Here is a 23,514-nt window from a genome sequence, read left to right as displayed (position 1 = left end):
AAGAAACTAATTTTATACATTTTCTGCATGTTTAAGTAAATTCTTCTTACGGAAGCACTTTAAATACTAATGTTAGTATAAATATCTAAACACTTTAAAGCATGACATTTTTACAAATGTATTTATTTTATTTAGGCATTGCAGTTACTCAAAATATTATATCAAACCAGCCATCTATGGCACAAATACATAAAACAAAGAAAAAACACCAGACTCCTGGAAATATTTAGCAATAGCACTTTATTGAACACAAACAATCCTAAGCCACAATACTGAATGACAAGACCAATTGGCTGCAGCAAACATTTTATAAAATAGATTCAGGTTTAATGTCACTAAATTGTTTTTTTTTTTTTTCTTTTAACGTCAGAAAGACAGATGCAGGTTTTTCCAAAACAGTGAATGATCTTTTACATATTTAACAATTTTGTAACAAATCATCATTCACATGTTCACACAAAGGAATAACAAGGCAAAGTGCGTTCAGGATTGCATTGTCGAAAACAAAAAAGAAAAAAATAATGAATGGCTTGAGGTTTAAGGTGAGACTTTGGATGGGTGATGGGGAGCCAGGCTGGTCCTGTCCTGGGTTAGGTGAAAGTGGGTTGGGGTGGTGGATGGGTCGGGGGGTAGGGGGGCAGGGGGAGTGGGGGTGGCTCTGGTAGAAAAAATAAAATCAAATTAAAAAACCTCAAACCTTTCACCTTGTCCTGTACCCCTTGTAGACAAACTGAATGTAAAATGTCAGTGGGGCGAAAGGGAGACAGACATCTATCTAGCAGAATTTGGTTCGGAGCGGAGAGATGAATTCAAAGGCATACGGCTCGAGGGGGTTCAAACGCCCTCATACAGAATGACAAATCCAACCTTCACTGTCTTCCATGTGACAACCTGTGCTATGATGACGCCTAAAGGACAACTCCTACCTGACCCACAATGAAGCTGTAAACGTTGAAATGTACACGAGTCTAGACAGGGAGGTAATACACATAGGAGGAAATCAACAGTGTTAAACGGAGGGGAGGGGGGGAGCCAATGCATTGTTATTTGATTTTTTTTTTTTTAAGCATGAATCCTCTGACCATTCACCACTGAATGTTAAAGGGGATAGACTATCATCATAATCTGCATCATAACATTGTCTGGCTTCACATTCCAGTGGTATTTTGTTGTATAAATGCTTATGCTCATAAATATTTTTTTTCTCTCCCAACAGTCACATACATGGAACACAACCCACCGCACATTTCATGTAGAACTACCATTGCTTATGATAAACTTGTATTCCTGTACTTTTGATAGACTTTTTTTTTTTCCTTTTTGAAGTCAAAACAGGCGGAGAGACAAACGATACAAAAGGCTGCGAAACAAGGAGGTAGGAGAAATGCTACTGAAAAACAGCAAGTGATGCTCACACGATCGTTCACCAAAACGACGGTTTAATACGACAGGGGTTTGGCTCAACTTTCTGAACCATACGAGTGCCGGCTGTTGCTATTCCAGTCAGCATTTGGGAGCAGTGTGCAACAACAAAACTGGTGTAGGTTGTGAAAAAATAATAATAATAAAAAAAAAATCATGAATTTTAAATTTGTGTGCAATACCAATTTCATTAAAACATTTTAAATAGTACCCTTCAATAGTTTCTAAAGCTCCAGATGCAACTGGTGCAGCATCTTTGTTATTCATGTAATTGTTTATTGAAGGGAGGCGCAGTTTGCTCTACAATTTTTTTTTTCACTAAAAAAAAGATAATAACGACGATAATAATAATAATAATAACTGATGTGTCCTTACCCTATATAAGTCTAGACTGGTCATGTTCTAAATGTCCTAATTTCAACAGAATAACTTCACTGGTCCTGCTGTCATCACAGGTGTGGAGACTGCACTGCTGGTGATGGCACTGACTCCTTTACACACAGTAGAATAGTGTATTTGCAGATTTGCATATGAGGTAATTGGCGTTAGGTTAAATAGGGAACCCTGTCATTGACACGCATGCCTACTTCATTCACCAGTAAAGCAAACATAAAGTTTAAAACAAAAAAAAAAAGAAAAGAAAAAAACCTCAATCAGCGGGACAGGATTGTGGAGAATGAAATCAACTTTGGAATGTCGGGTGGACGATCCAACAACTTTTTTTTTTTTACGTTTTTATTTTTCTCTTTTTCTTTTAAAGTTTCTGTGAAGGTGCACTGTAAAACGTCTTGATTGTAACTCATCACATGCCCTGATTCGGAGTTCTTTCCCTCACGACGACGACCACGACGACGACAAAGGGTTCTTTTGTATTTCTCCCCCAGATAAGCCACTCAAAGTAAAAACAGGCAATCTGTTGACTATGACTTTTTCTTTTTCATTTGCTATGAATTAAGGCTGCCTCAGCAGCAGATCCACGCCTGCTTCAAGTCCAGTTGTGAAAGGATTGTTAATAGCTTGTGAGTTGAAATGAGGTGGAGACATCTACAGTGAAGCAGACTAAACCAAAAAAACAAAAACAAAGAAGGAACCAAAAAAAACAAAGGAACCAAAAAAAAAAAGAAAGGGGCTACCACTAATAAAAACAAAAGTCACAGAACATGCAAGTATACATCCTTTCCTACAGTAGGCTATTCCTAATAGCACATTCAAACGGGTGGGGGGGGGGGGGGGGCGGGGCTGCAGGGGGTCCTAATGGGCAAATATTGTGATATGGCTATAGTTTACACTAATCAAGCTCGGTGTGAGACCACTTCACCGGCAACTCGACGAGGCGCTCCGGAAAAAGATTGCTGCCTTATTTCACCTGCGCCGATGCGTTGTCATTCAGCTTCGCGTGTTCGAGCGCCAACACTGGCGAGTTGCTCGCAACGTCGGGTTTTTTTGTTTGTTTTTTTTCTCCTTTGTATAAGTACATCTCCCCCCCAGGACACATCCTCTGCTGGTGAACAAACGGCACTTTCGAGGGGAATGTTTGTGTTTTTTTTTTTTTTCTTCGCTAGAACCACAAAACACGGGAAAACTCTGAGTAACAAATTCTGAAAACACGTAGGCTATACAGTAGATAGAAATCTGGAGAGTTTGAACTGTACAAGCTTTAGGCTACACGCTGAAAAGGGAGGGACATGTAAGAACCCTTAATGCTTAACATTAAAAACAAATATAAGGCATTTCATATTTCCTTTTATCCGCATACATCACTGACAGCAGGTCTAAATATTTTTTTTTTTCTGTTGAGAAAACATTTCATTCAAGGAGGAAGAGGATGCATATACACATCTACACATGCAAATGAACGCGTCTACTGGCTACCGACCAGAAGTCCAGACTACAATACCATCAAAGTCCATCCGTAAGGAGAAGAAGAAGAAAATAAAATCTGCACCTACTCCAAAAAAAAAAAAAAACTATAGGTCGACTTGTGCACAGTCTTTTCCACTGAGCAGGCAGCGTTAAAACGTTGGACATTGATCACAGTTTTAAGTATGGAATATCAAAAACACTCCACCACGAAAGAAAATAGGTCACCGCTCCCACCACGAAACCACAGGAGCCTCGGAGGTCCGTCGTTTGCGTGGCAGGTAAGTGACTTTTGGTGTTAACAAAAAAAAAAAGGGCATATTAAATAGTTACTTTTTAATCAACTGAGGAAGCAATGATAAACAAAAGGTTATTGCACTTTTTATCTTTTGTCTATTTCAAAAAACGAGGTCAGCTCGAGAGAAGATTCATGCCTTAAAGTCGTGGTCAGACAACAAAAGTTACGTCACCTCTATAGTATGATCACACTGTTAACACTGCACACAGCTACTACAGCAACCCTACAACCCTACTTTTAGTCAGTCTAACCTAAGGGGCAAAAAAACAGAAAAACAAACTAACAAACACAAAAAACAACCTCTACAATCAATTTCGCAACACAGTCACAACAAACGGTTTTGCCTAATCGTGATGTTGATCGCGGGTTCCGTCGTCACTTCACAACTCGGGGTCAGAACTGTGGAGGCAGCGGGCAGCAGCCAACGCTTCAGACAACTCGAGGATACTCGGGAGGAGCTGTGGAGCTTCAGACGACGCTCCTTCTACAGTTCACGCGTCGACAACACGAGCCTAGATGATTGGTGTCGGAGGAGCAGGATGTTCTACGCTCTGGGTTTGCCCTCAGTTTTGGTCTACAGGCTCCTTCCCTCCTCTGCGCTGGGAGAGCCAACCAGGTGCCTTCTTTGGATTTGTGCTTTCGTTACTATCGATCCGCATCCACGTGAGGTTACATGTGCCATAAATGGCATCGGACGTGTGCAATTTACACCCACCAACCCGATGGTGGCGTCACAAAATGGGGCCGCACCGATAGTGAAGGTTCTCTTCCTCAAGCTGCGAGCAACTTGGATTCACAAGAAGGGTTGAAATAAGAACGCCTGGAGGGAATATGAGCCTATTTACTATTGTCTTGTACTTTCAGTTTATTTCCTTTTTCCCATTGTAAGGCTTCTGGGAAATACAAATGGAAGACCGTACCTTTCGGTAGTAACAAGTAAAAGGCACCATGCCACCACTGTGCTCAATGTTACACAGGTCCTACTGGTGGGGGAGGGGTGGGAGGGTAAGCAGGTGTTTCATGCAGGGAAGGTGGCCAAACTAGCATTAGTCCTACAGTAGTTTGTATTGTTTCCACATACAGAGGTAAAGTTTGGTAGCTACCTTCATTTCCCCAACTCGAACTGGACTGTACCCTGGATCCTGTCCGACCTGCACCGGGTAACTGACAGACTGAGTCTGCTGCGTGGCGTCATGGAGGAAAGCACGCTGAGACATGGTTACTTGTGGTTCACAAAATAATTGATTCGCGCATGTTTTGAGTTTGACATGCATTGGAAACTCACACACACACACACACACACACACACACACACACACACACACACACACACACACACACACACACACACACACACACACACACACACACACACACACACACTACAAGAGGTTAACAACAACAACAACAACAACTAAAGAGAAAAAAACTACACGACTGGCATCAGGAATAACGAGAAGAAATCACAGAGGATTCATGTCAGCGCTGAAGCACAAAATATCACTCATGAGGTAAAACTGCAGGTCCAATAAAAAGTACAAGGTGCATTTGGCTGCCCCTTTGTAAGGTAGAATCACAGGAGACATCTGCCGACACTACTCCAACACTACCGCATAGACACACCTCTCATTTAGGCTGGTTTATTACGCAGAATTACGCTACCCACGGCGAGTTGGATCACAAGGTTTTAACTCTTTGTTAGCATAGCTCTACAAACAGTCGATTTTTCTCACACGTTCCCTTCAATTTCAAATTTTTTGAGGTACAATACTTCCCCAACTGACCTTTGGCTCTGGTTGTCGTCTGTGCCAAAGCTGATTGTTAACGAGTGAATTCTGAAATGATCCATTCACAGTGGCAAATATGGCGATATCCTAACCTCTCAGAACAATCTCTGCACCGTGGCAACCTCGAGTCATGTGCTACCTCATGATTTGTGTGCTTCTCGACACCCAGCGATGTCTGTAAGACCAAAATTTCCCAAGCTCTTTATTTTTTTTTCTTCCTTTTAAGCAATCCAACAAAGCAGCATCACTCCACTCTGCAATGCAACTTCTCAGGTACTGCAAGGAATTGTTTCTTTTATTCAGATTTTAAGGCAAAAAGGCTCAACAGTGGATCAGAGAATTGAATTGAAATTTGCCATTTACTTCAAGTAAGAACCGAGACATCCATTGAGGCAAATCAATTCTATACTGTTTATACCATGGGTTGTTTTTTTTTTTTTTTTTGGACATCAATTTTTTTCCCCCTTCTGACACACATTACAAACCACCTCATCAAACCAACACACAACCAAGGGATTGCTTTGCCAATACCTACGGGGACGACTCGTCTTCTTCTAAAAATGTCCAATTGTACAACAGACTTCAGACAACAGCATACCCAATGCTTGCATTTAAGTGCTAAGATCCAATGCAAATACTCATAGCTCAAAATAGTTTCTCTGTGACTAATGTAGCCGGAGACATGCAGCGCCGAAAAACACAAAGACGAAGAAATCCTGCCAACATCTGAACACGTTACTGACCAAGTATGAATTACGTCTAAAGGCAAATAAGGGTTTCTATGGCACTAAATGGGTGTAGCTTAGGTGCGTCTCAATACAGGCTAATTATGTATGATCATGTCGACTGTAGACCCTTTTGTCCCTCGTGTCACTGTACTGTAAGGCAATCTCAATGGAATGGATGAATGTGAATGTTAAATTCATTTGACCTCCTCTCCTGTTGTTTGTCTTGTAGGCTGCACCGTGCACACATACACGTGCAGAGGTGTGTGTGTGTGTGTGTGTGTGAAATGTGTGGAGAAAGCGCAGTGATTTTACAGCAGGACTGTACTCCAACAATAATGCCGAGAGTGAAATCACGAAAAAAGAAGAAGAGGGAAAAAAATATATATCACGTCCAGACCCTTAATGCAGGAAGACTACTACACATACTGTATAATATGCGGAGAGTTAGGTTATTACATGCTACCTGTATATTCATATCTCACATGACAAATGAAGAGCAACAGTTTAAAGTCTGGAGAAAGCGAGTTGTCCTGCTCTAAACTGACCCTACATTCATTTCAGTCAGGAAAAATTCATGGCTCAGATTTGATGGTCAGACTGTAAACTGCTTCATGTATGCATAAATCCATTGCTGCCTTACTCTGGAGGCTTTTTGCACCTCGCGACAAATTTTGGCAAACAGGCCTCGCTTTTCTTTTCTTTTTTTTGTTGTTGTTTTCCTCGACCAAAGATTATTAACATCTAACCCGCTTATTAATTCAAATCTTCCATTGGCATTGATGCGATGATTTGACTGAATTGGCCTAAACGGATGGCAGTGCAATATTTGTGCTGCACACGACGACACACACTCTATTGCTACAATTGGACCATTCATTGCTTTCTGTTCTGTCACCAGATAAATTGGTATATGCTCCTCTTGTTCAACCGTCACTATATCAAAGTTTTAAAGTCTAGCGGCACGCACAATCACTCATTTATCACTAGTCAGAACAATTAAAAACCCCAAAAAAAAAAAAAAAAAAAAAAAAGCACGTATAAGAACACTGTGATACGACAAAAGGATTTAGTTGCAACTTGTCCATCTGCACAAGGCAGCGGCTCCATGCACTGGTTGGACAAGGACATCGCAGGAGATTGGACACTCCCATGTGGACAGACAAGCACCTTCTGATGGCTGAGAGCACATGGAGGGCTTTAGGAACCAGCCTGAGGCGTCTGCAGACACAGTCACTCACTGACTGACATAACGTGAGAACGCAATCAAAACGAGGCTGGTCATGTAACCATGTCACTCTACTGGCTGGTTTTGCCTTACGAATAGAAAAAGTCAGAGGGCAGTGGTCACCGTCCTGATAAATTTAGAGAATTCTCTTTTTGTATCATGTATCGTTAGTACAATTTTGTTGCAGCTTTCGCTCGTTGTTACCATCCTTTACTTCCCGTATTCAGCAGCAACACACACATGCATGTAAACATAGGTACATACATTACATCTGCACGCGTTTGCACACTTAGAACCTGAATGTACTAAAGTGCGAGCTCGACTTTTTCCATTAAGCACTGTGGGATTCAGGTTTTGAAAAAAAAAGAAAAAAGCGAAATTCAATTCTTAAAGATCCCATCAGAAACGAAAATGTAACCATTGTCATCCAGTCGGAATCTGATTGGATACATAAATCCCGCTTGCTGCTTCAGCACAGATCCTGAGATTACAAAACAAATGATGTACCTATTCCTTATAGTAACAATAATACTCTAAGAGTTCTCTGGAAAAACTGCAGACTGAGCAAGAGAACAAACGTTGGGGGCGCAAATGCGTTAAAACCAAGTGTTGAAATAATGCTCACTAAAATCCTACACTAACTTCAAAATGCAATTCAAGTAAAATAGACTAAACACTTTTTCGCAGGGGAATTTAATGACATAATTGTAGTCTAGGTCCTCATCTCTCATCCAGTCAACTAATGTGTGCAATTGTGCCACTTCATTACCAGTGGATATGAAGTTATCAATCCACTGAAAACAATCTGACTCAGTGTAATATAACCACCAGCGGATGGTTCAGAATAATAATAATTAAAAAAAAAAAAAAAGTCGACAAAGTAGCATAGATATAACATCTAAAAGTCACAAACAGCTCTAGTGGTCCGATACAATCATTTTTTTTTTCAGTATGCTAAGTACCAGAAATGGGATGAGGAGACAAAAAGATGAAAACCATAAAAGCACATATTTGGATAACTGCTATTCCTGAAATCTAAACAAACAGGTATCGGCCTAAGCAAAGATCCCACTCTGTTTTCACCCCAGAGCCCCATTTGCTTCTAGAAGCAACACAAACTCCCTGGTCAGCGACGACCGGGACATATAAAGATATGCCGGGCGAGTTATTTTCCAGTAGGTAGTGGTTCAGTGCTGTTGCTATTAAACGGAGAGAATGATCTCAGGGCTTATCGTACTCTGCCACGTCGCAATCCAAATGAAATGATGTGTTACGGAAGGCATGGGTCAAAAGGCATTTCATGAGATGCCATAAAGGCAATCCAGTGCATTTGCGTTGACACTGACAGTAAAATGCCCGGCGCACACAGAGCCATTCGTTTAGTCTTTAGGTCATGGAATACGAAAATCAAAAAAAAGAAAAATAGAAGAAGAAAAAGAAAGAAAGAAAGAAAGAAAATGAAAAGAAACACATTCCAGGGAAACAAAAGCCCTTGTGACAGTGATTGTCTATTCAATAACTTGAAAGAAAGAGGCCAAAAGAAAATATTGCTTGAAAACGGCCCAATAAAAAGAGAAAAGAAAAGGTAGACAATACTCTGTGGACCAAATTGACCAGAGTTCGACCTCGGTGAAGTTCAGGTACGAGCCATCAGATGTATAAGACTAGTTTGCGAGCTCAACAGCACTTCTTTTGTGGAAAGCTTGTTAAGAGTCACAATGCCAATGGCCAGCTCAACAATCACCCAAACAAACAAACAAAAAAAGAAGAAGAACAAAACGAAATAAAAAGCGTCACGAGTGCTTCAAAAATAAAAAATAAAAAAGGAGAAGAAAAAAAAAACCCTGATTGCTCTCTCTTTCTAAAATCCGGCCGTTCGAATTCTGAAATCTTATCCAAAAAAAACACTGTCAAAGAGATGGGAAATAAATTGAAATGGCTTGTTCATTTATGTGCTCAGATATATGATGCTTTGATGAGGTGTTGTTGGCAAATATTACTAGTAAAGCCTTCATCTAGAAATAAACAAGGCCTCAGTCAGTCACTATCCTACAGTGGTTCTCCAGTCCTACAAGAAGAGAACCTTTTTAGGCCTACGGACCCTGGGTGAAGATGAAGCAGCTGCTAAACGAGTTGACGAGGTATATCGAGATCTATTGTCTTTCTCTATACAGTACAGTTCATTTCAAATAAATAATTTATAGCCATAATAGTGTTGATCAACTTTGGTCATAAGTTATATGCTTAGAAACAATCTAGCTTAACAAACATTTATGTAGCATCTTTAAAACAGGAAGTCAGCATCAAGAACAAATCGCTGTTGCGGCGACGCCGACCTCGCCGTACGTGGCTCTCCTTTGGAAGGAGACATGCAAACGCATTCAGCAGCTTTCCCAAATCACCTTTAAATGCCAAACAGTTCTCGGTTGCACATTTAAAGTTCACTATGGAATCAACATCTTTGCGACCCTTTCCAATTTCTCTCTTTTACCCAGATTGTACTGTAGTACACAAGCATTGCACTCTTAAGCAAAATTTAGATTTTCCCTTGTGTGTTTCCTTCATTAAAAAAAAAATATATTTATATCTAGGCTAACGGACAATTACAAACAAAAAAGGGAGCGGGAGGGGGAGAAAAAATAAAAGAAGAAAAAAAAAAAAGCCATAAAAATCTTTGATCGCTTTTTGGGGCGGGAGGGCTGGATGTTACTCTACAAGGTCACCACAATGGATGGGTGATGACTTTAAGGGGATTAAGATGATATGAAGAGAAGACGGCGACGGGGCACAGCGAGCTCTGTGCTCTCGGATGTCAGTTTTGGATTTTTATCATTTCTCATGGTTTTATCGAGGTGATTTTAAAGGGTTAAATGGTTAAGAGATGGCCAGATTCCTAAAGTGTTTGTTCTGGATGCTGCGCTTCATGTTAGTGACCTTGCAGAGCAATCTGTCTCTACATATTAACACTACTGGGAGATGGAGGAATGGGGGGTGGGGGGGGGGGGGTCTAATTGCATATTAAGGTTTTTTTGACTGCACCTCGAGAGAAGACCGAAAACACTCACGCGCACAGACGCACACGGGACGCACACATACATACATACATACACAGAACAGACATGTGGGTGGGCGGGCGGGCGGGCAGGCGGGCGCTCTCCTGGTCCACTGGGCCGTGGTTAAAGGGAGCCCCCCTCCACTCCCTCCACTCCCCCCACTCCCTCCCTCCCTCCTGGTGGCGGCGGCGGCGGTGGCGGCGGTGACGATGGTGATAGCAGCTGACTGGAGTGGGGGAGGGGCGGCGGGCGGCAGGGAGGGGCGAGGCGAGCTCACTCGGACAGGCAGCCGTCGAGGCCCACGGGCGCCCCGTGGCGGTCCTTGACGTAGCCGTTGTGGAGGCCGTTGCTGGGCAGGGGGCCGCAGGTGGCGGTGATGCCGCAGTGCTTCAGCAAGTTGAGACCTGGGGAGGGCGAGACGGTCGGGGGGGAGCAGGAGCAGGAGGAAGGGTCCCGCTGGGAGAAAGGCTTCATGGTGGAGAGGATCAGGGCGAGGCAGTCGGCCACGTCCTTGTTGGGAGCGCAGGCCAGGGCTGGAGTGTGGCCTGGGGGGGGGGGGGAGACAAGCAGGTGAGGTCAACAGTAGATGATAGTGTTGGAGCCCAGGCGGCACCAACCGAGAGCAAGACATTATCAAGACTGGAGAGCATCGAGAGTGCGACAAGACCAAGACAAAATGATGTGAAAATGACCAGCATCTTTTTTTTTTAAACTCAAGTTTGCTTCTCAATGGAACAGCAACATCGCTTTTCAGCAAGGTGTCTTTAACATTTTGCTGCTTTGCCAACTATTATGAATCATTTTCAAAAATGCAACTTTGAAAAAAGAAATGAACTTGGAAGGGGGCAGGGTGTCACTCTGGGTGTCACTCTGGGTGTCACCAACAGAGCGTGAAACGGCAGCAGCTGGATTCTTTTCAATCATCATCTGTCACTGCAGTGTTGGCTGAGTCTCGACCAGTCTGGATCAAAAATCCCCAGACCGAGAGACAAGAACCAGACAAGAATCACCAGAACTATTTTAATTTAATAAAAAAGAAAAAGATCAGCCAAAACAAAATTACCAATCAAATTTGACCTCATGTTCAATATTTTTTGTTTGCATGTGATTGTATTGCTTAAAAGTGTGGAACTGATGAAAGCAAGATTTAAAATCTTCAACAAAACAAAATGAAGGTCAAGATTGCAATATAAGCTTCTCCTCTGGGTTCATATATTTAGACACCAATGCCTCAACCAGTCATGCAGTCACGAACCTCGCCGTCACTGGAGACAAACCCTTCACTATAGTGCAAAGAACAAACTAACCAACAAAGAAAACAGTGTGTGCAGTGGAGCAGCGACTTGCCTTCCTCATCCACAGCCAGCACAGTGGCTCCTCGACTCAGCAGCGCCTGCACCACCGTGGCCAGGCCGTTGCGCGCCGCCAGGTGAAGGGGCCTGCGGGTGGAGAAACCGGGGAGAGGTGTTCAGGTGCTTTGAAGACTGGATGCAGTCAAAGGTGGAAGGACGGCAGGACAAACAGAAGGAGAACTAGAAGCCAGAACAGCTGACACACTCGAGAATTTGTCAGAGAAATCCATGTTTGTGTTACGATGTTGACACTGAGTGTTGGCGGATGAAAGCAAAAAAAAAAACAAGCAAACAAAAAAACACCAGAGGCAATGGTGAAAACTATCCTTTTGGTTTAAAGTCCATCATTTTGACCTCATCTTGTTTTCATTACCCATTTCGAAGCAAGTGATGGAAACTTGCTTACGGCCAATGAAAAACAGGGAGGACTTACATAAGCCTTAAAAAAAAAAAAAAAAACACTTTGATAATATTTCTCATTCTCCTCTATCTGCCCAGCCCGTGTGGATTGTCCTACTCAACTCAATCTATTATATTTTATTTGCACAGCATAATTTTGCGAGTCCTCGAAGGACCAGTTTAACATTATAATATCAGTTGTTCAGATTTACTGAGTGTTCAGTCTGGAGCCTGAGCCTTCAGTCAAACTTTGGCAGCAACTTACATTTGCAGTGCACTGTTGGTGGCGTTGATCAGTGTGGGACTGTGGATCTCGCCCAGAATCAGCAGAGCACACATCTCATGAGCCTAGAGAGACAATTTACAAAGACCCACTTGGAAAAAAAAACAACCAACAGCAACAAAAACAACAATGCTTGCAAATGCTGTTTTCAATTGCCAACGTGAATGGCCAAAGATTTTCTAGTTTTGATGAAAACTAATTGAGCTGCCGTTCTCTCCAACTCCCACAAGCACACTGGATGTTCAATACACAACACTCAAGCTTTTGCCTCGGACTCTTGGAAACAGGGTGCCGGTGTACCTTGCTGCAGGCCAGGTGCAGGGCAGTGTTCTCGTTCTCATCCAGCAGTGTCAGGTCAGCCTTGGCCCGGTGAAGGAGGATGGCTGCACGACAGGAGGGGAATCACTCTGTTGTCACGACAGACATCCTAATCCGATCAACTGCGGCCAACAGCTGCGTTTCCATGACAGTTTGGAACTTGGTGCCTAAGCCGTAATTCTCGTCAAATCTCGTCCCTCGAGAGCACACTTTGAGGAGAAGGGAGGTGGAAAACATTTTGTGTTTTGGAGCAGCTATTTCAGTTGTCACTACTGCCAGTGCCGCTGCTATCATCAGGAGAGAAAAATATTATGTTTCCTCCTCTGTCCAAACATAAAGCACTGTTTTCACTGGTCAGTGAACTGGTCACGTGATCCCCCGTACGTCACATCTCCTGACATGTAAATGCAAAAAAAATGTTTCCATGACACTTTTGCGATACAGCTCGATATGGATACGTCTGAAAAACCTCCCCATGAGAGCGTCAAAACCTTTTAGCCATATTTGAGAGGTTTTTCCAAGTTTAGGTGTGTCCATTACCAGTTTTTAATGCGATATTTAGGTTTTGCGCAATTCTAGAGGTCATGGAAAGGTAGCTACTGACATGCACAACAAAACAGATTCAGGTGTGTCACCAGCACAAAACAAACAGCAGAGACCAGTCCAGGACTTACCAACTGTGCCACTGTGTCCCTTGTCGGCAGCGACCATCAAAGCAGAGCGTCCACTTTTGTCCACTGTGTTGATCTCGGCGCCGTAGCGAAGTACCAGCTGAAGTCCTGCAACGTCCTCTGCAAACGCGGCAGCGTGCAGTGGGGTCCTACAGGAGCAGAATGCAATCCAGAATCCATCAATATGTTTTTTTTTTTGCAAGTCAGAGTTGGTCCCAAATCAACAACATGAAGCCGTTCTGCAGTCTCACCTTCCTTTGGCATCCCTGGTGTTGATCATGGAGACTCCAGCAGATTCCAGCAGCCTCTCTGCAGCAACACTGTGGCCGTTCATCCTGCACGAGAACAGTTGAGAACAATTCCCATTCCAGTCAATGATTTGTTATGACGTTCCGAATGGGGCCGTTAATTTGAAAGTGAGAAGCGAGGCGGCTGCCGAGGAAATACTGACAGAGCACAGTGCAGGGGGGTGAAAGGGTTTCCCTCTTCATGGATAAATGTTTTGAATTCAAGTAAAACCTCCAAACAGTCTTCATGCCCTGCAGACAAAAAGCACATTGTTACTAACTGATGTTGTTCTGGAATGAACGGCAGGTTTTGATGGCCGAGTTGGAGCGGAGCAAACCTTTGTAAGCAGCCCAGTGTAATGGGGTGTATTGTTTGTTGTCCAGCAGTTTATCTTGTGGGTCTGTTGCAATGGCAGCCTGCACCAGACTGGCCAGGATCTCCGTGTGGCCTCTGGATGCAGCGTAGTGCAGCGGCGTGCTACCCTGGGCGTCCCGACACAGTGCCGAAGCCTTGTGCTCCAGCATGGCTGTCACGCAGTCGTCGTGACCCAACACCGCCTGCACCGTGCAGGTGAGGAGTCAAAATCATCCATTAGAAGTGAATGAGATGAATTGACGAAAAAAAGAACTCTCTGTCACACTTCATTCCAGAGTAAAGTGAGTATATAGTGGAAAGGTAAATGATAATATTAATATTGAATTGATAAATAATAAACTAATATGACATAATGATAATATTACATTGGGTGCAGTCTAACTCTAATCCTAATGATCAGTGTCATAACTAAAATCAATCCATCGTTTTACAAACTATTCAATTAATTTCTGATGTGGACAAATGCAAAAAGTTATGTGTGGGCTTATTTATTTTTCTCATTACAATTATACCAGCATGGTTCAGTACAGACTAATGCCAACACTCATGCAGGGTTTGTGAGTGACTCACCCCTCTGTGCAAAGCTGTGCTGCCCCTCTTGTCCTTAGCGTCTGGTAAGGCACCCTTCTCCAACAGGAAGTGGACGCAGTCAGTGTGACCTCCCAGAACAGCCAGCATGAGAGGAGTCCTGTGGGGAGGAGGGGGTGGCTGTTATAATCCCTGTTGACCATCTTATCAGGCATTCAACACAACTCAAGCCATAATAGCAATTAAAAACAGAATAAAGACTCACTGGCCGCACTTGTCTGCGACGTTGATGAGATCTCCCTCCTCTCCGTAATCTATCATCATGCGCAGACAATCCGAGTGACCGTTGGCAGCTGGCGTGAGGAGGCAAAGGGCAAGACAAAGGATTGAGTCAAACACAATAAGGAGGGCCGCATTAGTTTAAAGGTCAAGCGTCCAACATTTGGAGATTTGTTAGAAGAAAGAGCAGTGGTGACATTTCAGATTGCAGCGCTCTTTCACTGATGTCCCGGTAGGGACTCTGTACCCTCCCTCTCCTGAGCTTGCCAGTGAACTACAGTGGCCTGTGAGCACAAACTTGGATACCTCGTCCACCTTCTTCTTCGTTGGTTTATTTGAGGAAGCGAGCATTCACACTAAATATGAAACCCAATAACAGGAGACCTCGATTGTCCACACCAGGCTTCCTTAGAAATATGGTGGTGCAAAATGGCAGCTAACTGCAAGCAAGAGCCTAGATCTATGTATATTATTATCTACACGACCAGTCAAAAGTTTGCACGCAACCGATTTATTTAATGTCTTTTCTTTCTTTGTCATGACTGTTGACATTGCAGTTTCTCACTGAAGGCATCAAAACCACTGATGAACACACAGGGAGTTATGTAGGAAACAATATAAGTGTAAAATAACTCAGACATGTTTTGTATTGAAATTCTTCAAAATAGCCACCTTTCATAAAAAGCATATCAAGAGTTATTAAACATGTTTTTGCTTTGCTGCATAATTACATATATCTTGCTCATATATTTTATGTCTTCGGTATCAATCTGCAATGTCGAAAGTTGTAAAGATAAAAAAAAAAGAAAAAAAAAAAAAAAAGCATGAAAAGGTGTCCAAGCTTTTAGCTGGCAGTGTAAAAATATGAACCGTTCTAAAGGTAGGAAAACCAAATTACTTTAATTGTACTGTGAATATACACTTTTACTAATGCATCTCTTGGCACTATATTAAGCTTTCACAATATATAAATCATAAGAAAAAAAGCCAAATTTTACACACTGGACCTTTCAAAGATTGCTGCGCCACAAAAGCATTCGGAGACGCACCTGTGACGTGAATTGGTGTCCACATGAGGCTGTTGTCATTGAGGAGGCAGGACGCCCCCTGGGCCAACAGCACCTCCACGCAGCGGGCAAAGCCCTTCTGTGCAGCCAAGTAGAGCACAGAGCGTCCTGCGGCGTCCTGCATGTCCACGTAGGCCGCAGTCTCCGTCAGCACCTGCAGGGCCTGCCAGTGGCCTCGATCAGCCTGACGAGCCAGAGAGTCAATTAGAGTTGGCAAGAGCAGGACGAGCTGGTGACGAGCCAGGATGGAACTTAAATGCCAACACTTACGGCGAGGTGCAGAGGACTGACTGGAATACTGCTTTCTATATCTCCAAGTGCATTAAAAGACATCTCCAGGAGCTGCACATAAAAATATGTATTCAATCTAAAGAGACGTAATGGACCACAGCGTAATTATACTGACAATCATTCTGAGTGCAAACCCACCAACTCCAGGTTCTGTTTGTTGCCATGGTAAGCTGCATAGTGAACAGCACTGTAACCCTTCGAGTTGACCATTGATGGATCAGCACCATTGTCCAACAGATGCTCCAAGCAACTGGCGGTCAAGAAAAAACTATATCAATGGCAGCCTTGCACAAAATGATTTTTTCCCAACAGGTCTTCCCATCAGACCTCAGCTTTGTATCACAGTCAGATTATCACGCTTGGATTAGGAGAGTAAAGACTCACAAGTACGACTCCTTTGCCTCATCTTCGTTATTCTGATGGTTGCCGGAAAAATGACGATCAACTCTGAAAAGGTGTAGAAATTCTATGTTGCCAAACACGTTCCGAAAGACAGCACAACTTGTGCGTTGATGCAAATGTACATATGTGTTGAAAGTGCTGACATGTGAACCAAAATATCAAGACATTTAGGTAAGATTAAACTCCACAGCCTGTGACGAGCCCTTTGGCTTTCACTATGTGACAATGCTGTCATCCAAACACGATTGCAACTTTGAAATCTAAAATGTTAGATTTTTAAATATACAGTAAAAATGATACGCAAAGGAGGAGGATTTTCCAAACCTGCTGAAGGCTTGGGAGGCGGCACAGTAGTGCAGGGGAGTGCAGCCCGTCTGGTCAGGCTCATTGACCTCAGCGCCAGCATTCACCAGGGTCACGGTGCACTGGTACCTCCCATTAGCAGCCGCATAGTGCAACGGTGTCCTGCGAGGAGAAGGAATCAAGGAGGGGATAAGCTCAAGGTTTGGAGATCACATGTTGAAATAAAACCCTTAGAAAGAATGATGAGTAACAAGCAACCAGGCACTTACCTTCCCATTAAGTCCCTCTTATTCAAGTCGGTACCACTACTTAAGAGCAAATTCAGACATTCAACATTTCTGTGGGGACAGAAGATTTAGTTTAGTTTTGAATCAAGGTTGACATGTAAAACTAAGGTTGATTTTGAAATCAGCCTAAATTGTTCATTAGAATGACAACTAATTCAATGAATTCCTGATTGTTGGACCTACTATTGGTTAAAAAAAAAAATAGACTTCAAATTCAAAGACCTTTAAAATATATTCTAAAATATATTTTCCAAATACATAAAACAAAACATTTGTATAACATTAATTTATTCAGTAAAAGGAAAAATAGGTACATGTAAATAACAACACATGAGACACCCACCCATAAATAGCAGGTTAGGTATGAAAGAATTTAGCGGTTTAGTAAGAACAGAACCTTCCAAGTTAGAGAAGAAAACATTTCTGGAAGGTTCTTACCCTCCAGAGGCAGCAGCGTGTAGACAGGTCCTCCCAAAGTTGTCAGGGGTGTTTATGTCAAACCCAGCCGATAGTACATGCTCCTTACTCATAGATGAAACAATACTATACAGCTGACCTGTGGGGGGGATGGCGGAACAAGTCTAAGGACGTTTGCGCTTGGATGCAGAATGGAGTCAAGAGGGCACTAATGTGTGCGACAGATGCAAACCTGAGGAGAGTAACTTGCGACAACAGTCTGAAAACCCGTAGAGCACAGCTAAGTGCAAAGGGAACATTCCATGGATCCCACGTCTGAAAATGACAAAAACGGAGAAATGGATTTAAAACAATGCAGTTTTTTTTTCCCTCTTTCAAATTCACACAGAGCTCACTTGGGTTTGCATCCGGAAGGAGCCGCTTATCAAAATTAACTTGCACAATTTGTCCAAAACACCAAACATAAGCTCAAATCGCCTTAGTTCTGACACAGCAAATCTTGCAAGACAGATGACTGTGATCTCAGAGGAGGCGCAGCTCCGCTTCCACACTCTCCAAACAAGACTTGCAAATTAAACAAAATCCCAGACATCTGTTGCAGCCATCTCCCAACCATAGATGATCATCAAAGACCATCAGTACATCCAAGTCCCACAGTGTGGCCTGTTGAGAATTTATAATGTACAGCAATCAGGCTATAAATCTGCACCCAGGAAAATCATTTTCTCTCACAAAACATTTACATGTCAGTGTTATGTAGAAAATTTGTGAAGTAATCCCACTGTCAATACAATGTGAATACCTTGTTTTTCATCGCTGTTAGTTTCCTGTTAGGCTAAAAATATTTAGCCTATAAATATTTTATTGCCTTATTTCTATTAATAAATATCATGTCCATTCGTTTCTATCGTATTTTTGTTGTAATTAGGGAAATTTCCCCAATGTGGGATTAATAAAAGGCTTCTTCTTCTTCTTCTTATAAGATATACTGTATGAACTTAAAAGATTTGCCTCCACATAAAGACATCCAATGGGCTGTTTGGCAGATGTGAGAACAAATTTACAATTTAAGCAGATAAAGGATCTGCTCGATTTGATGTGTCGAGCATTAAAAGCCACTAAGTGCAATGACGGTAAGCATTAATAATGTGGATTGGACTCTGCGATACCTGGCCGTGTCTGCTCCGTTGGTCATCAGAGTGCTGATCAGCAGTTCGTGGCCGTACTTAGCAGCAACGTGGAGAGGAGTATTGCCATACTTATCCACACAATCAATTTCCCCGCCTGATGAGGAGCGGGAGAGACGGAGTTAGCAAAAAAAAGCAAGAAGGAGGAGGAGAGAGGAGAGACCAGCGCACTGGACCCAGTCAGCGTTACCGTTTTGGATGAGAATCTGAGAGCGTGTGAAGCGTCCGTGAATGGCTGCCATGTGCAGGGGGCTCTTCCCTTCTTTGCTCTGTAAAGTGGTTAAAAAAAAAAAAAAAAAAAAAGACAGGTGGGGTTAAAAGCATGTTTTTCAGCTTATGTGACATTCAGAGGTCAGGAGGCTCACTAGCTTTGGGCTAGCTTCGAAAAAAGCCACCAGTTCAGACCTCATAGATTCTAAGGTTTTTCATATTCTAAAAAGTTAACATTTTTATTCAACTCAATCAATGTCATTAAATATTTGCTAGGGATTTTTTTGCAGCAGCAGAGGCCCACAAAAGATGCAAACTATTTTGTTGCTTATTGTTAATACAAACTAAATAAACAAAATTCTTGTATCCTTCTACTCAGGCTGCTTTGCAAAAAACGACTAATGATTGTTAGAGCGATCCAGTACATCAAGTCAATCAGGATGCATTCATTTTGGCAAATTTGTTCTTCATCTAATAATATTTTTTCTTCGCTTAACCATTTTTTTAAACAACTTAGACTGATGAGGAATCACAGTAGTATATAATAGTTTTTTTGGCTACACTCAAAGCTCAAAACAAAGCACTTGCATGACACAAGTTACTAATCAAACTATTCCAGCGTTAGATTGCAAACCAAATACTACACACAAGGACGACAATTATTACAGAGCCCCATCGCAAGTCATACCTGCTGGTTGACATCTGCCCCATTGTTGACCAGCAACTCTAGACAGAGAGCACCGTTGGTGGAGACGGCAGCCAGGTGGAGAGGGGTGTAGCCACATTTATTTGGCTGGTTCACATTAGCTCCGTGGTTCACCAGCTCAGTAGCCACCGCCTCCTGCCCCATGTAGCACGCCACATGGAGGGGAGTGTTTCCAAACCCGTTGGGCTCATCAATCTGAAAGTGAAGCGACAACGGACGTGACGTCACACAGGACGAGGTGCAGTTGTAATGGTCAGAGGCCGTTTCCGGTAAGAAAGGCTCACCTCTGCCCCCATCCTCAGTAGGTACTTGACTATTTCAATGTGTCCACTTGCAGCAGCAGCATGGAGAGGTGTGTAGCCCTGCTTATCCTTGCAGCTCTTGTCAGCACTGCGGGACACCAGCAGCTTCACAACCTCCACATGCCCTACGAGGACACACAAAAGGAGAAGACATTTTAGTTCATCTGTGAAATTGCATCCAGACCAAAACACACAAAAACACAGGCGGTCACACGACTGGAGCCATTGTTTGACCTGAAGTAGCAGAGGCAAAAAAGTCTCTTTAAAAATGAATGGGGGCAAGTCAATGTCCAACAATGCTCCAGATTTTCTCCAAAATGCAACCAAGCAAATTTTTGGGGGATTGCTGTGAAAAGTTCAAGTCCAATTCAAGTAAAAATTGGAAACTACAAGTAGAATAATTCTGTATTTTTGCAACAATTATCAGGACTGGATGACCAATCTAATTGGTTTCATTTTTAAAACGTGACTATTGCCAATTTCCCATTGTAGTGCATCAAGTGAGTTATTTTTGTGCAACTCAACATCTACAAGAGGCAATTGTCCTGCTATTACATGATAAAAACCAATTCCCATACAGATCTGGCAATAAATAGAGTTTGTTTACCCAAGTAAGCAGCACAATGAATAGGTTGTCTCTCCTTCTTATCGATGGCACTCAGGTTGGCCCCTTTGTTCAGCAGCAGCTTCACCATCTGTGGGACAAATCGATTGGTTTGAGTGGAATAGTTCCTCCGATCTCATTACTTTAGCAAACCTCAAATGGGAATAATAACATCTGAAACCTCACCTCCTGAAACCCACTCTGAGCAGCATGGTGCAGGGCAGTTCTGCCAGTGCGATCTGCCATGTTCAGGTTGCTCAGATGGGTGAGCAGGGCCTCGGCGCAGCGCGTGGCACGGTTGGCAGTGGCCACGTGCAGTGGTGTTTGCCAGAACTTGTCTCGTGCGTTCGCCTCTGCTCCGCGCCTCAGCAGCAGCCCGACTGCCCTCTGGAGCAAATGAAGCAACAGAAGAGTTCAGACGCATCCACCGGACCTGCTGTTTGATGGAATTCCTTTCTCCGACACAATATGTTGGCGCAGTCATTTCACTGCTGTTAAATCAATTCAAATTTCATTTGATAGTTTTATAGTTGGGCAATGATTACAGGAATTACAGGAAGGTTATGTCTTGTCAAGAGACTGATCATTTTTAGAGGCAAAGTGAAAGAAGTTTATTTGCTTACTTCATTCCTGGATGCAGCTGCTCTGTGCAACGGGGTCAACCACACATGATCTTTAGCATTTACAGTGGCACCTTAGAAATGGACGGGGGAGGAAAGATTGACAAATTAGGTCTAAGCGATTGTGTTTTTTAAGGAGAAAATTTACAATCCAAGTGAATGTTACATATTTATTTACACATTGACTGTTATTACCGATAACAGATTTTTTTGACTGACCAGTACTTATTTACGAATTTACAGTCTCTCTTTACTGATCTAATATAATGAATGCAGCAACACAGCTCCTTAAAAGTATTTCATATTGTATCACAAGATCTTACACGTTTTGGCTAGAGCAACAAAACCAAAGACAAAACTATTAACAGTTATAAAATACTTATTCAATGGATCAACGCTCACAACAAAGCACTGCGAAGAGTCCAAACGTTACGTCACAGTGATTTTGCTCGACAGCTCAAGGGTAACAGGGATAAATTGTGCATGTTATTGTTTTGTTAGTGATAAAATATTTATCACGCAAACACGGTGAGTCTTAATGGGCTTCACTGTGTCAGTGATACACAGAGCTCACTCACCTGATTCAATGAGGAGGTCCATTATATGGACGTCACCCACACAGGCAGCAGCATGAAGTGGCGTACGGCGCTCATGGTCCTACATAGCAAGAAAAAAAAATCCGAGTGAGGTTATTGCTGCAGTTATTGCATATCGAGTCTTTTTTTCTTTTTTTCTTTTTTTTTTTTTTTTTTAATGGCACCAATTTTCAAAATAGAATATCAGTTGGGATCATCCGTACCAGTGCATTGACATCCTCCTTTTTGTGCAATAATAATTGAACTTCTTCAGCATTACGGTTGAAGATGGCCTGGACCAGAGGAGGCTACAAGACAATAAAAATTAAATACATGCAATTTAGGTACACACTATATAATTTGATTTTATTTATATTTCATTTGACGTGATGAAGACATCGTTAAAGCGATCGACATTAACGTTGCATCCAACAAACGTTACGTTATCGCTGCTCCAGAAGGACAACCCGGCTTCGCCCACGGTGAAAAATCAAATCAAATCAAATGACGAAGTATATTCAGTCATCATAATCATAAATGCAAAAAGATGTGTTAAATTTGACGTGAACATGCTGGGTTTCGTTTCGATGCGTATCTCTGTGGCGTTTCGAAACCAAAATAGGACCTTGTTTGACTCCAGTAAATAGACGGAGCCCGGTGTGAGGCCTGTAGAGGCCGTTGTTTCACTACTACGTCAGCTAGCCGAGCAGCTTAGCTCGCCGATTGTGCTTACGGCGCTGGCTCAGACCCAGCGCTGGGCCTACATGCAAAGCTGCACTAACCTATGTGCTAACATGCCAAAGTCGCACATTATTAGAACCTCCACTCACAGCACTACAGTTTAGTTACTCGTTTGGTTTAAATCGCCCACGCTGAGAGTTACAGACCCGTCGTCTCAAGACGTGATTGAATTCGTTGCGCATAACAGCTCCATTCCAGCAAATAGACTGCGACACAGCAAAAAAAAAAAAAAAAAAAAAAAAAACACGGAGCATTCTCTTTCATCCTACCTGGTCTGCAATGTTAAGTACTCCCATCTCCCAAACTCAGCCCGGACGGAGCTCCTTCATGAGGAATAAACTTCGAGGTATACTGTGTGCGCTACTGTGTCCACTTCTCAGACTACACCCATAGCTGGTTGCAAACAGAAATGCGGTTTATATCTGCCACTGTTGTCTGTATCTTATGTCTAGTCTGACGATGCAGGCTACGACTACGGCTGTACCGCCTACAGGCGTGGCGGTCTGTTTTCGCCTCCTCATACGAAACAGCGCCAACGTGTGGTCAGACTCTGTACAACTGGCAGAAATCTCCAGAAACTACATTGTGTGATCGCGTTATAACATTATGGATGTGAGATGTCTAAGGGTCTTGGTGAACTATTGGAAATGAAATAAGTATGTTTTTCTTTTTTTTTCTTTTTTAAATGCATGTATGTATCATCACACTACCCTCGAATTGAAATTAACTGTGTGAAAATGAGCTATGTGCAGGCCAAGACCACCTGCACATATGCAGCAACAATAAACTTTGGTTCGCTGAAGGTTTTCCAATCCAATTCAATTGAGGCTGTATAATTAGGGGACAGAAATTAGTTGACCAAAAAAAAAAAAAAAAATTAAAAAAGCCTTGCTGACAATCTAAACAGCTTCAACTGGCGGTGGCACTCACATATAT

General features: G+C 42.6%; 1 protein-coding gene across 1 annotated transcript; it reads right to left on the bottom strand.

Annotated features, from left to right (window-relative positions):
• Positions 1-221: 221 nt before the first annotated feature.
• Positions 222-23,058, bottom strand: ankrd52a (ankyrin repeat domain 52a). Its single transcript, XM_076042454.1, has 28 exons — positions 22,848-23,058; positions 22,062-22,145; positions 21,841-21,919; positions 21,266-21,336; positions 20,829-21,029; positions 20,646-20,733; positions 20,021-20,163; positions 19,719-19,931; positions 19,011-19,089; positions 18,803-18,917; positions 17,866-17,948; positions 17,655-17,772; positions 17,199-17,267; positions 16,951-17,091; positions 16,609-16,671; positions 16,363-16,474; positions 16,204-16,275; positions 15,916-16,117; positions 14,853-14,940; positions 14,630-14,747; positions 14,022-14,241; positions 13,848-13,935; positions 13,648-13,731; positions 13,400-13,545; positions 12,708-12,790; positions 12,390-12,472; positions 11,721-11,812; positions 222-10,918 (listed from the first exon to the last, which is right to left on the bottom strand). Exons 1-28 carry the CDS (start codon positions 22,872-22,874, stop codon positions 10,647-10,649), a joined length of 3,234 nt encoding a protein of 1,077 aa, XP_075898569.1. The 5' UTR covers positions 22,875-23,058; the 3' UTR covers positions 222-10,646.
• Positions 23,059-23,514: the final 456 nt, after the last annotated feature.

The sequence above is a fragment of the Nelusetta ayraudi genome, unplaced genomic scaffold (assembly GCF_046127955.1).
Source record: "Nelusetta ayraudi isolate G7.1 ecotype Tasmania unplaced genomic scaffold, CSIRO-AGI_Nayr_v1 ptg000070l, whole genome shotgun sequence".
NCBI classification, from domain to species: Eukaryota; Metazoa; Chordata; class Actinopteri; order Tetraodontiformes; family Monacanthidae; genus Nelusetta; species Nelusetta ayraudi.
Note: the sequence above shows the minus strand (reverse complement) of the source record. Positions and strands in the feature narration are given on the sequence as shown.

Coding starts and splice junctions, on each gene's coding strand:
- ankrd52a (XM_076042454.1), bottom strand. CDS start 22,874: ATGGGAGTACTTAACATTGCAGACCAG. Junction 22,146..22,847: donor TACTTAACATTGCAGACCAG/GTAGGATGAAAG, acceptor ATTGTCTTGTAG/CCTCCTCTGGTCCAGGCCAT. Junction 16,118..16,203: donor TCAGTCCTCTGCACCTCGCC/GTAAGTGTTGGC, acceptor CTGGCTCGTCAG/GCTGATCGAGGCCACTGGCA.